Raw genomic sequence first — 14,394 nt, 5'->3', positions numbered from 1 at the left:
AGAAAGCCTAACCCATACTTCTCCTTTAAAAGATTTGAACATTTTATCAAGGAACAATAAAATTATTTGGACATTAATAGTTTTTTAATGAAAACTGAACTGTTATGCTGGTAGAATATCTTCCTCATTGTTACATTCAATGTCTATTTAATTATGGCAGATTCTGCAGATGGTTAAGAAAATTAGGTTCGTTTTTCATGGGCACGCTGGTAGTAGGAGCAGTTAACCTGGACTGGCCTACAAATGTTTTTTTGCCAGCGTCCAATCCTCCTGTAGGCAGGAGTCCAACCTGAAGGTTCAAGGCTTCCTGTGTCTCTACTCAATGAACAAGAAAGAAAGGGAGTTTATGTGACAGGGTCGCTTTAAGACTAAGGCCTGGTTCACACCTATGCATTTTTTAGTGCATTTTCAGTTTTGCAGAAACACACTACAGTCCATTTAACATGGTTTCCTATGGATGTAGTTCACATCTGTGCATTTTATGGAAAGGGCCAAGAATTTTTTTCTGGATTTTGGTTCCATGGACTTCAATGAATCAAAAATGTGTATTGGAAAAATGCAAAATGCGCCTGGAATATGCAAACTGCAACCTGCATAGGTGTTAATAAGGCCTTAAAGAATGTAATTTTCTATTTAAAAACTGCAACAGTAATATAATATTTGAGATACTTTAGGGACCCAGTAAAAAAAAAACCAAAAAAAACCAAAAAAACAGAATTTTCACTGTGCCGTAGAATACCGATAATTCTAAAGCAGTCAATTATTTTATTGTTCAGGCATAACCAGATGGAGTCTGAAGTCTTCACTATACACTCATCATGGGCAGGAAGGAAACAGACAATGTGATATAAAAGCTATAGAATTTAGGCAGTGCAGAGCCCCTTAAGACAGCACAGCCTTTGCCTTTACAGGAGGAATTCACAGTCATACTGGAAAAAGTGTGCTAATCCACTCACACCAATGTTTCCTCCCAGAACTGCGCTAAAACAACAAAAAGATAACACAGCCAACGTGCAGATTCAGATCACAGTGAGAATTCTTAATTGAACTTCCTACTATATATTTATATATGTACAGTAGAGCTGCACAAATCTGGCCAAAATGAGAATTTTTGCTTAGAATAAAGATTCTCTGACGATTCTCACGGCGTAACATCATCTTTCACATTATACAAAAAAATTGGGCTAACTTTACTGTTTAGTTTTTTTATTAGTTCGTCAAAGTGTGTTTTTTTCCCAAAAGATTGCGTTTGAAAGAGCGCTGCGCAAATACAGTGTGACATAAAATATTGCAACAACCGCCATTTTATTCTCTTGGGTCTCTTCTAATTTTTTATATATATATATATATATATATATATATATATATATATATATATATATATATATATGGGTTCCAAGTAATTTTCTAGCAAAAAATACTGATTTTTAACTTGTAAACAAGTGTCAGAAAAAGGGTAAAAGGTTTAGTCTTTCACACTGAGGTAGTTTTCAGGTGTTTTAGCACTAAAAATAGCGCCTGAAAACTGCCTCTCATGCCTCCCCAGTGTGAAAGCCCAAGTGTTTTCACACTGGGGCGGTGCGCTTGCGGGACGGGGAAAAAAAGTCTTGCAAGCAGCATCTTTGGGGCGGTGTGGGAGCGCTGTATACATTGCTCCTACAACGCCCCTGCCCACTGGAATGAATGGGCACTGCTTCCATGCGCCTGAAAAGCACTTCGGAAGCGCCGCAACACGGGCGCTTTTACCCCTTGTTAAAACTCTTCTTGGGGGTTAAAAGCACCCTGCTAGCAGCCGAAAAGCGCCGCTCAACGGACCCGTCACCCTAGTGTGAAAGCAGCCTTAATTGGTTAAACTTCTCTCATTTACAAACCGAAATTCATTCCTTTGATCTAAAAGGACTAAGTGTTACAATGTTTCTCCTTATCTCCATTCAAGCAATGTTGTCATAAACTTGGCAGGCTGCCTGTTTTTTTTGTCTAGACAGCTGTCAGGTGTGAGCAGAGAACTCTGCATATAAATCGGGAAAATGCTTTGTTAAGATCGCGAGGGGGGAAGAATCGTGATCTGATTCTTTAACGATTAATCGTGCAGCTCTAATGTACAGTGTATAATATATATCTCTATCTCACAACACATATATATATATATATATATATATATATATATATATATATATATATATATATATATATATATATATACATACCACAGTACTGTGCGAAAGTTTTAGGCAGAGGTGAAGAAATGCAATAAAAATACTTTAAAATTTACTGTATATTTTAATTGTTTATTTTTTTTATCAATTTACAGAATGTAAAGTGAACAAACAGAAAAAAAAATCTAAATTAAAAGCAATACTTGGTGTAGCTACCCTTTGGCTTCAAACCAAACATCAATTCTTTTAGGCGTCACATACACTGCTGCTGGTAAACGGACATTTAGGAACAGTTGGGCGTTGTTTTTTTAACTGCCCCTGAACTCTCCTCTATGTTATCTTTCTGTCCATGTACATGTACACAGGGTCGTTTATAGTCGTTTCTAGGCAGTTGAGTTTAGAGGCATTTTTATGGAACACAAAAAAATACGTTCAGAAGCTGAGTTTACAGGCATTTCAAGCACCAAATGCTTCTAAACGCAGCTAAGCGCGGTAATTCGCATTTAGCTGCGTTTCGTTTACAGGCGTTTTTCTTTTTTGGCTACTTTGAAAAGAAAACATTTTTTTAAACGCTTCTAAAGCGCAAACGCAGCAAACCGCTGCTAAACGCAGCATGTAAACGCGGCAAAATGGACGTTTTAAACGTGGGTTACTATGTGTCAAGTAATCAGTCAGGATGAAGCCTTAGGTACACACAATGCTGAGAAATAAAGGCAGATACTTATCCATCTTGCCATACCATCAGTGAGGCGTGTAAATGGCCCCAAATGTATTCTGCAGCAGGACAATGACCCCAAACATACAGCCAATGTCATTAAAGCGGCTCTTCAGGCATTTTTTCAACTTTCCATCTATTAAATCTTCTGCCCTTGTTGTTATACAGCCCACTTCCTGTTTCTTGTCTGGTAAAAAGCCTAGACTTAGGACATCATGCACAGCTCTCTCTCACTGACGTATGACATCATGCACAGCTCTCTCTCTCACTGACGTATGACATCATGCACAGCTCTCTCTCTCACTGACGTATGACATCATGCACAGCTCTCTCTCTCACTGACGTATGACATCATGCACAGCTCTCTCTCTCACTGACGTATGACATCATACACAGCTCTCTCTCTCACTGACGTATGACATCATACACAGCTCTCTCCCTCACTGACGTATGACATCATGCACAGCTCTCTTATCGCCTCTGCTGCTGCTCCGGTAAGAGGTGGAGGGCACCGGAGAGCGGAGGGGGGCCCCTCTCCCGCCACCAATAAAAGTGATCTCGCTGCAAATCCATCACTGAGACCACTTTTATCAGAAAGTGGACTGCCTGCTGAAGAAGTTGATACCGGGGTTATGGCAGCTAGCTGCTGCCATAATGATATTCCACTTCAAAGTGTCACCGTATAATGACGGCGGGCGGTCCATAAGTGGTTAAATAACAAACATGTTATACTTACCTCCTATATGCAGTTGGTTTTGCACAGATACTCCTTTTCTCGGGTTCCTCTTTGCTGCTCCTGGCCCCTCCCTCCTGTCGAGTGCCAAGCTGCAGCTCCGTGTATCCATTCAGACACGGAGCTGCCGTTCGGCCCTGTCCCCTCTCTCCCGATTGGCTAATTGACTTTGATTGACAGCCACGGGAGCCAATGGCGAACCTGCTGTGTCTCAGGCAATCAGAAGGGAGAGTCTGGGGCGGCAGAGGAATTTGTGGAACATCGCTGCACAGAGATGGGGCTCAGGTAATTATTAGGGGGTGATGGGGAGGCTGCTACACACAGAAGGCTTTTTATCTTAATGCATAGAATGCATTAAGATAAAATCCTTCTGACTTTACAACTCCTTTAAGATCGTGAGTGTGGTGGAATCGAGATAGTGATTTTTTTTAACGATTAATCGTGCACCTCGTGTGTGTGTGTGTGTGTTTGTGTGTGTGTGTGTATATATGTAAAGTATATTAACAAAATAAATAAAAGTATATACCGTATATATTTATTTCACGGAGATAATTTAATAACGATACTGCACTATTGTGGATCCGTTTTTCTTGTGAGAGGAATACTGGCTGAATGGTAGTAATGCCGGCAATGGATATAATATAAAGTGTATTTAGCCGATCATGAGAATGAGAGTCAATTTTAGTGAGTGTACGTCCTGCGGATAGTGGGTGTCACTAGAGCACATGGTGTTGTGTGGAGGTTTCACAACAGTTAAGATATTATGAAGAACGAGTAATCTGGACACTTTAAGGGAATCGGGAGTGTACAACCTGACACTGATTTACATTTTTTCTATATTTTTAATTTTTATATTAACCACTTGCCTCCTTGGCACTTAAACCCCCTTCCTGCCCAGACCAATTTTTAGCTTTGAGCGCTGTTGCACTTTGAATGACAATTGTGCAGTCATGTAACACTGTACCCAAACTCAATTTTTAGAATTTTTTTTTTTTTTTTACACAAATAGAACTTTCTGTTGGTGGCATTTAAAAGAGAAGTATGGGACTGGGGTTTTTTACTCCATCATACTTAACTCGGTGGATACAGCATCGGTCCAATGCTGCATCTGTCCCTCGGCGCCTCTTCACTGAGAACCAAGCAATCGAACATCACTGATGGCTCGGTTCTCTCGGCTCCCTGAGCAGAGAGCTGCAGAATGTCAATCAGCAGCTCTCCGCTTTGCTCCTCCATGCTCATTGGAGCGCTGAGCTGTGGAGGGGCTAGGAGCGACCGTATCAGTCCAGGCACCTGGTGGATCCAGACTCCCATTGACGGGATGACACGGTGCCTGGATTGATTTGTGTGACGTCAGCAGAGAGAGGACTTCAGACCACTCTCTGCTGAAAATGGTTCACAGGAGTGCAAAACGAATTTCACTCCTGTGAGCCATAGGAGAAGCCGAGCCAAACGAGCTCAGGCTGAATTATCCTTTATTCACCGCTGAGTTTTTTATTTTTGGCTAAAGAAACAAAAAACTTTTTTTTTCACAGTTTGTTATAAAACTTTGCAAACAGGTAATTTTTCTCCTTCACTGATGTGCAATGATGAGGCTGCACTGGTGGGCACTGATGAGGCGGCACTGATGGTCACCGATTACCAGCACAGATTGGGACTTATGTCCCTGTAACAGAAGCTGTTTACCAGCTTTATTCTCTCCCCACACGCACTGATAGTGCCAATCAATGCCCACCAGTGCCACCTGATAGATGGCACTTGTGGGCACTGATTACCAGCACAGATTGGAACTGATGTCCCTGTAACAGTGGTGTCCCTGTCACGTGGTAAAGGGCCCGATGTAATTGGCCCTTTACCCTGTTCTGTAATCAGCTGAGTACGAAGGACTTGTGATCACTGTGCACACCGGCCACGATCACGGGAGGACGTTTATTGACGCTCTCCAGGCACTGGAAGCCCACGCTTTAGCGGTCATTCGGCTATAGCACGGGTGGAAAATAGTTAATAATTTTTAGGTATAATATGTGATCAATTCAATATTTTTTGGTGGGGTTATAGCCATTGTACCTGGGTGTGCATTATAAATATTGGGTACACTGGATATGCAATTTTTTTTTTAAGGTGGCAGCAATAATCTATAAAATACATGTATAAAATATTTTTAGATTTTTTATTTTCTTGGTTCTGTGGCGCGGTGGTAATTTGAACTTGTAATTTTTGTACTGTATGTTCATTTTTTTTTAACAGAGGTCTCTATAAAAATGTTAAGTATTCTTATAGTATTTTCATTACCATATAAAACATTTTTAATTTCCATTGCAATTTACGATCTTTTTTGGTTCTCTGGAAAAGGTATAGAATGCATCCTATGTTACTTTTAACAGACAACCTAAATATTCAGTAACTTACTCAAGTTCGTTGATGTAAAGTTCTGCAAGTTCGTGCCAAGCTTCTTGGTCACCCACAAATCTGCGAAGAGAAGGGGATGAAATGGGTGAGATGCTGGGTGGGGTGGGAAAGAGTTTGGAAAAAAGAACAGCTTGGATGCAAAAAGGAACCTAAGTCGAATGCAAATTCCTTTTTAATTAAAAAAAAACATAGCAGAAGTGCAAAACAAAATCCCCTTGTAAAACACTCACTGTTCCAGATACTCATTCAGCTCTCGGATTGCCTCTGCGTTTCTCCCCTGGGCTTTGCGAATGGCGATCTTTCTCTTTCTGGTCGCCTATAGGTTGACATTAAGAGAGGATTAGTCCCTTGGTTAAAAGGAAGTAATTTGACTGTGCAAATTATTATCTCAGTGCCAGAGGAATTCAAGCTCATGAGTGCTGTTTGGTTGGAGTATATAAACACACCCTATGCTGTCCCAATGACACAATACAAAGCTCCTCCGGTGATCACATGATGTATGGCCTGCTATTGATACAAACACTGTATGCATCACTTCACCCAAAGAAGTGTCCTGGCAGAATGTAGTAATTACAAAGCAGCAGGGGAGGATAATCCGCCTGTCCCATTGACTTGTATCTCTCCTTCCTCCCATTCCAATAATCTCACCAGTCGTCTCGGGAGGCTAAAGAACCTCACTGATCCAGAAGAGGAAATGAATGGGGGCGATTTCACTATAATCTCCTGAACACATAATGCAAAGCAAACCAGATAACCTGATGAAATCTTATACAGGCCACACACCCATCAATCCGTTAATAAATGTAATCAAACAATTACATGATGGAATGGAGTTGATGTGTTATGATCACCATTACGATCTGCAATGGTCCAGGTTAAAAGAATTAGAATACTAATGTATAAAAACACAGGATCTATAACCTGAAGAAAATTCAGCCATCACTGCTCAGTTTTCTAAAGTGTTTACTAGGACCGGCAATCCACAGCTTTCACAAGAATCAGGCACTGAGTGGAAAGGCACATCAGCAGACTAATCACTATTGCTTATAAAGTAGCACTGTGCATCTGCAGCTCAGCAAAGACACCTGAGAGAGGGTGCTCCAGTACACAGCCTGTGATTGACAGATTTGGTTCCGCTTCTGTGTGCAAAGGGGGGGGGGTGTCCCTTCCCTCCAATCAGCTCTCCTCACTGAGCTCTGTAGTGTGTAACTTCAGCTCTCTGTCCCCTTTTTTTCACTGGGTATATGTAAGGCTTTACAACCACTTTAAAGTGATACAGTACTAAAGGATAGTTTTTTAATTTTTTAAAAATAACAAACATGTCATACTTACCTTCACTGTGCAGCTCGTTTTGCACAGAGTGACCCCGAACATCCATTTCTGGGATCCCTCAAGCGGCTCTTCCCCACATTAGATAAGCCCCTTGGAGAAGCACTCTCCCAAGGGGGTTACCTTGCGGGCGCACTCCCAAGTCCAGCATTTGGTGTCCTTAGAGGCCGAATGCAGGACTTGGCCCCGCCCCCCGCATCACTGGATTTGATTGAAAGCAGCGGGAGCCAATGGCTGCTGTGCTATCAATCTATCCAATCAAGAGCCGGGAACTCGTGGGGAGAGGGACGGCGGGGACGCGCCGACGTAAATTCGGGGCTCAGGTAAGTAAAACGGGAGGCTAGGGGGCCGGTGACTGCAAGGTGTTTTTTCACCTTAACGCATAGGATGCATTAAGGTGAAAACACACGAGGATTTACAACCCCTTTAAGCTTTTGGCTGTGGAGGTCAGTAGGAGTTCAGTATTAGAACAAGTTTTTCTTACTACAGCTGACAATATACTTTAAAACCATACTGTAACCATCAATCTCCAGATTTACCAAGAATTATATTGGGGAAAGGGTCTACCTAAACAATCAGTTTAATATCCAATTTCTCCTTGAAGGTATATACATTATATTGTCAAAAGTATTGGGACACCTGCCTTGATACGCACATGAAATTTAATGGCATCCCAGTCTTAGTCCGTAGGGTTCAATATTGAGTTGGCCCACCCTTTGCAGCTATAACAGCTTCAACTCTTCTGGGAAGGCTGTCCACAAGGTTTAGGAGTGTGTCTATGGGAATGTTTGACCATTCTTCCAGAAGCGCATTTGTGAGGTCAGGCACCGATGTTAGACGAGAAGGCCTGGCTTGCAGTATCCGCTCTAATTCATACCAAAGGTTTTCTATCGAGTTGAGGTCAGGACTCTGTGCAGGCCAGTCAAGTTCCTCCATTCCAAACTTGCTCATCCATGTCTTTATGGACCTTGCTTTGTGCACTGGTCCAAAATCATTTGGTGAAAGGGGGATTATGGTGTGGGGTTGTTTTTCAGGGGTTGGGCTTGGCCCCTTAGTTTCAGGGAGCTCTTAAAGTGTCAGCATACCAAGACATTTTGGACAATTTCATGCTCCCAACTTTGTGAGAACAGTTTGGGGATGGCCCCTTCCAGTTCCAACATGACTGAGCACCAGTGCACTAACAAGGTCCATAAAAGACATGGATAAGCGTGTTTGGGGTGGAGAAACTTCTCGTCCAACATCAGTGCCTGACCTCACAAATGCGCTTCTGGAAGAATGGTCAAACATTCCCACAGACACTCATAAACCTTGTGGACAGCTTGCAATTGCAGGGCAGGAAAAAAGCAGGTCGCTGAGCCTACAAAGTCAGCCGGATAGGGATGTACACAAACTGATGGCAATCCTTTACTTCATTGGCCACAAGAAAAATGGGTCATTACAACAACTGCCCTACAACTGTATGTAATGCATGCATAGGTGTGCACAGCCTATTGCATTAGGGTGTGCACCCCTAAAGCTCAAACACACTTCTTTCTCTGCAGCCTCAACTACACGGGACAGTGAATGAATGGGAAGTGCTCTGTGCTGAGCAACTTCCTGTTCAGTCTCAATCTGAAGCATAGTTAACACAGTTTACCATGCCTCAGCCATGAATGAACACAGTGAATGAGTGTATTCACGGTGTTCTTTTAGAAAAGGAAGGGCCGGTAAATTACATATTTGCTAGCCCATTCTCCCATCACACACCTAATAGCATTACAATGCCATTTAGCTTCAATTTGGGAATTTTAAAACAGATCAGAATTAAAAACTCTGATTTAAAGGGTATTTCCACTTTTGCAGCCAAACTCGGATAATACCTACTTTATACTTGTTACATGTCTCATTCACATAGCAGAACTTAAGGGGAAAAAATAAAAATAAAACACAAATTGCTGCCCGTCTTTTTTCAGATGTTCTCTTCTGGGACTTCAAGCAAAGAAAAATTCTACTTTGTTCTCGTTGTTATGAAGGAGGCTGGAAAGCTGTGTTTACCATAATTATCCCTGTCTGTACTGTGCAGAGCAGATATCATCTCATCAGTTGTAAATTTCCTCGATTCCCCCCCATCAACACAGACAGTACAAGAATTTCCTCCTGCTGGGCCATTGTCTTCTCTCGGTGGGGGAAGCCGTCCCCAGCGGGAGAATGCAGGGATTATTGCTAGTGGCTATAGCAGCCGCTAGCGACAAACGCAGGTAAAACCGGGCATGCTGGTTGTACCCAAGATGAGCGATCAACATGATACATTTTAGCCTGCCCGTACACGGTTCGAATCTCGGTCGGTTCCTTAGCAAAAAGGTTTAGGAGTTGGGCTCCTTCACTGTATAGTAATGGGAACTGGACATAGCCAGTCCCCCAGCCAAGCTGTTGGGATAGATCACACTGAGCTACTTGAAATATTCTTGCATTCAGCCATGACAGCTCCCCTCAAACATCTAAAAAGGTAAGAAATATTTTAAAAATGCTTTTAGCTATGCTCCCAGTTCCAGGGAGATCTGATCACCTTAAAGTGGTTCCAAAGGCAAAACAATCAAGTCCTCAATCAATCCACGGCTGCATATCTTCTCTCTACTCTCCTCCTCTTCACACAGGGCTCTGGCAGCAGCAAAAGCCAATGGCAATGGTCAACTAAATGCTGTTTAGAGGAAGTGGGCTAAGCCCTGCTGTGTGTGTCTATGGAGCAAGGCTCCATAGACACACACAGCTCGGGAGCGAGCACGCACTGTGTGCCCCTATAGCAAGCAGCTTGCCATGGGGGCACACAGAGAAGAAGAGGATCCAAGAAGGCCATCAGTTGACATGAATGTATATCAGCACCACTGCCATGAAACCTCCATCATCTCCGACCTATTGCAGATAACAAAGCTGTGACATACGGAGAGGTATTAGATGCCATAAAAAGAAAATAAGACCCATACATCGTCATGATGGTATGGCTAGGTAGATGCTTGAATACACGATAAATAGTAAAAATGTTTCAAACTAAAATGCTATAGCTTTCCAAAGATTATAATGTGGTTAGGTTATGTGGCCATGATGTTGGATACAAACAGTGCTTAGCAAAGTGCGGTCAAAAAAAGTAAACACTTCAAGGAGAAACAGCTCCCTAGAGCCCCTGATCTGAAATCGGGAGCATTGTCAGATCTTTTGAAAACCTGATCTTCTAATGGGTAGGCACTGAGCATTGCATTGTGGGATTTAGGGGAGAGACAGTGCCAATGCTCTCACTAACATAAAGCCAATATTTATATAAGAATAATAGGGCACAGGGCTCAGGAGAGACGGGTGGTGAAAGACAAGGTATACTCTGGCACCTTGTTATGCCTTCACTCGTCCAAAAGGTGTTCATTTACATTTCAACTACAAATTTTCTTTAAATACAGAAATATTCAGACAAACTCAGAAATATTATATCTATTTTAAATCCAAAAGTTTTTTAAACATAGGATTGGCACCAAACTTCTCAGAGTTATGGTTGAGCTTCGTAATTAGTTACATTTAGGCTAGAATTTCACAGCTAGCAGTAATTCCAGACACCTATAAATTCACGCCGATGTGTTATAAAGAGATCATGTTTAGAATGCATAGACAGCAGATATGTGACCAAGTGAAAAATGTTTATTCTGACACTGGAAACAGGATATAGAAAGGTTTTATGTTCTTTCGTTTATGTGGCTGATCTGATGCTTTTCATGTCTACAGCAAATAGGCAGCAGCACAAAAAGGGTTTTTTGTACTCGTAGTAAAATCATTTTCTTGGGGAGTCCATAGTGGGACACAAAGTCCTAAGCCTTTGGGACATCCGAAAGCAGTCCAACTGTCGGGTGAGCAAACAACCTCTAAGAGGCCCATAAAAAAACAACATAATTCTGGGGACTGCATGTAACTCAAAGGGCCGCATGAAGAACTTTATGCCTAAATCTTGATGCAGAAAAGCCCAAGGAAGTACTCGCAGACCTCGTAAAGTTCACCCTGTGAGGAAAATGGGCCACTGCCCCCCACCTTTAACTGACCTTCGCAAAAAAAGGAACACATGGAAGGGCAATGCATGTAAAACAAAACCAAAAGAAAATTCCCAGTTCAACTCACAAAACGTGGCAAAATAGCGCCTTTTGTGTTTTCCCGCAGCCTGCGGTCAGCCTAGTCTGTGTGTACATGAGACCTAACAGTTTGCATTAAAAACAGGGGATTCCTTTGCACAAATTTGCAAACACATTCGCAACGACATGCGTAAGCTGCAGAGCCACTCCAGGGCGCCCTAGTATTATCTGCAGTGCTAACTCTATATGTTTTTGAGAGCCTCCATAGTAGAAGCAAATGCATAATATAATGGATAAGCAGAGGGCAGGTAAGCCCGGAGGGAGCCCAACCCTCAAAAGGTACAGGGGTGCACTGGACACCCAGCATAAAAAGAGTTGAGCTGGGAACTTTCTTTGATTTTGTTTTACATGTGATCGTAAAATTGGATGACTGTTTGTCCGAGTCACCTAGAGAAGGGCAAACGAGAATCTGATGCCCCCCCCTACAGAGTCCATATCCAGGATTATTTAAACGCAATCTGTCTTCCTGAAAGAAGTAGGGGCTGAGAACTACATCTAGATAATTGAGGAAAATTTTCTTTTCGGTGAACTGCAGTTCCAGTAGGTACAAGGTAAAAGTTAGAAACTACCTTAGGTGAGATAGAAGTCCTGGATTTCAGCACCACATTGCCAGAAGTAGATTTCCTAGCTAATACTTTGTAGAAATCAAATTCAGAGACGCTCCTTGTCCTCCAGAACCTAGGCTTTAAACAGCCATGACATTAAAGCCAGTGAACGTAAAGCAGGATGGCAAATTGTTTGTTGGGACAGAAGACACTGATGATCCAGTACAGCCCACATAGCATCTACCAGGAGTCTTACCAGGTTGGTCAAGATGTACTGATCCCATGAAGCCACCAAGCAATAAGAGCATCCAATGCTTCCACTAGGAATCCTGTACCTGAAGATAAACCTGTCCAACTTGTTGTTGAACCTGGAGGCCAGAAGGTCCACATCCGGTGTCCTCCACCTCTGACACAGGTCCTGGAATACCTCTAGGTGTAGGAACCATTCCTCTGGGTCCAAACACTAGCAGCTTAGCAAGTCTGTCTGCCAACTGTCTACACCTGGAATGTGCACAGTTGGCAAGGCAGGAATGTAAACCCCTAAAGGATAAGTTCACCTTTGGAACATATTACACCTGTATAAAGGGCGGAACATATTACACCTGTATATAGGGCGCAACATGTTCCAACACTCAGTCTCTACTCCCCAGCACCCCCCTTGCACAGCTTTGTCACTCATTCACAGCGATCTGTGAATGAATAAACTAAAAGCTCTGTCGGGCACCGCAGCAGATGACTTGTATTCCTCAATGGACTGCAAGGGTGCTGATGAGCATGCCGACAGTACATTCTCTCCAGCTAACAGAAAACCCATCCAGAGGGGTGGGGCAGAAAGCTGCAGGACATGTCTGCAGGAGACTGATATTGTCCCCATGTTCCAGTGATTGCAGGTGCAATGCTTTGCATGTGCCTGTGGGGGAAAAAAAAAACGAATGCACATTATTTTCTGCAAAAAAATCTGCATTTAAGATTTTACCTGTAGGATAAACTTTAAAGTAAGGCTTTCCTGACTCCAAAGCCAGATTTCTGAGCCACAGAGATTATGGTTCTCCGACTATTTGATTTTCTAGCAATCCAATCAATTTGCTCCACAATGACAGAATGTTGCATTCTAGGTTTCTGGAGGGAAACTGGGTAAATAGAGCTGCTTCAAAAGAGGCTACCATCAGATCTGGGACTCTCAGTCAGACAGCTCTTGGACTGTGAAATATGAATCTTAGACAGGAGTCAAAATGATGAATCAGTTACAAAGACAATGTCTAAAAATTCAGCATCCATTCGAATAAATGTACTTCTGGTTGGTCAACTTGCATCCCCTAACTTTATCATGGTGGAAAATAGGCACATGCTTTCCGCAATGCAATGCCAAATGGTGATTTATCGTCAATATGGCCATATGGCGTTTTGGATGCAACAAAAAGGTATGTGTCCACAAATGTTTTAAATATAAAAAAACTAAAAACAATAAAAAAAACCCCAAGAAAACGCAAGTAGTAGACCAAGGTAAACAGCGATTAATTTTGTTTGTTTTTTTTTAAGCTTTCCTTTAAAAGGTTAAAGTCTGATTCCAAGAGAAGCCATGGGCCCTGAGAAGAGCAGGAGATGGCATTCAGTATTAATGTTCTGGTAATAAACTGCACTCATGCAGCTGAAGAAGAGGAAGGGAACCAGCTGAAGGTGGGACTTGAATTTCCCCAACAGCTGCAAAACAGTGGGGTGCTTAAGCCAGAAGAGCCTGCTATCATTTACCTGTTAGTTATTAATGTGATATATGCATATGGGATACAGAGCAGATCCAACCCAATAATGAACCATGCAAAAAAGAAAGGAAGATTATAAACCTACTGAGAGCAGGTGTGCTCTAAAGGAATATTAAGAAACAAGATGTTAAATGGCACGACAACCCATATTACATCCTATGTGTATATATATATATATATATATATATATATATATATCTATATCTATACATACATATATAAAAACATAGCTCTCAGTAGGTTTGTAATCTTCCTTTTTTTTTTTTGCATGGTTCACCATTAGGTTGGAGATATATATATAGATATTATAAAAGAAGGAAATTTTATTTAAAGTGGCCATACTGCATCAGTAAAACTCACACGACTCAATAGGGCATTAAAGTTAGCCCTGCCAAAGCACATTTGTTTGGGGGAAAAAGAAAATCTCATTAGTAAAAAAGCAAAAAAAATGCTGCGCACAGGTTCTGTCGTATGACCTACAGGCTAGATGATCTGCCAAGAACACTATCGGTGTTTAAAAGCTATTATAAACTCAAAAAAGTCTATTGTTTTGGATCAGACAGACCAAGTCTATATTTCAGTGAGAAAAAAGTATCAGCCAGGCAAAC

At 41.9% G+C, this 14,394-nt stretch overlaps 1 protein-coding gene across 1 annotated transcript in view; it reads right to left on the bottom strand.

The window, feature by feature from the left end:
• Nucleotides 1–14,394, bottom strand: part of EMC2 (ER membrane protein complex subunit 2) — a 123,932-nt gene that overhangs the window by 32,562 nt on the left and 76,976 nt on the right. Inside the window, exons 7-8 of the mRNA XM_073632153.1 lie at nucleotides 6,241–6,326; nucleotides 6,011–6,070 (exon numbers count right to left, since the gene is read on the bottom strand). Of these exons, the coding sequence (XP_073488254.1) occupies nucleotides 6,011–6,070; nucleotides 6,241–6,326 (146 nt within the window). The remainder of the gene's footprint in view (nucleotides 1–6,010; nucleotides 6,071–6,240; nucleotides 6,327–14,394) is intronic.

This window comes from Aquarana catesbeiana, linkage group LG05 (genome assembly GCF_042186555.1).
Source record: "Aquarana catesbeiana isolate 2022-GZ linkage group LG05, ASM4218655v1, whole genome shotgun sequence".
In the NCBI taxonomy this organism is placed as follows: Eukaryota; Metazoa; Chordata; class Amphibia; order Anura; family Ranidae; genus Aquarana; species Aquarana catesbeiana.
Note: the sequence above shows the minus strand (reverse complement) of the source record. Positions and strands in the feature narration are given on the sequence as shown.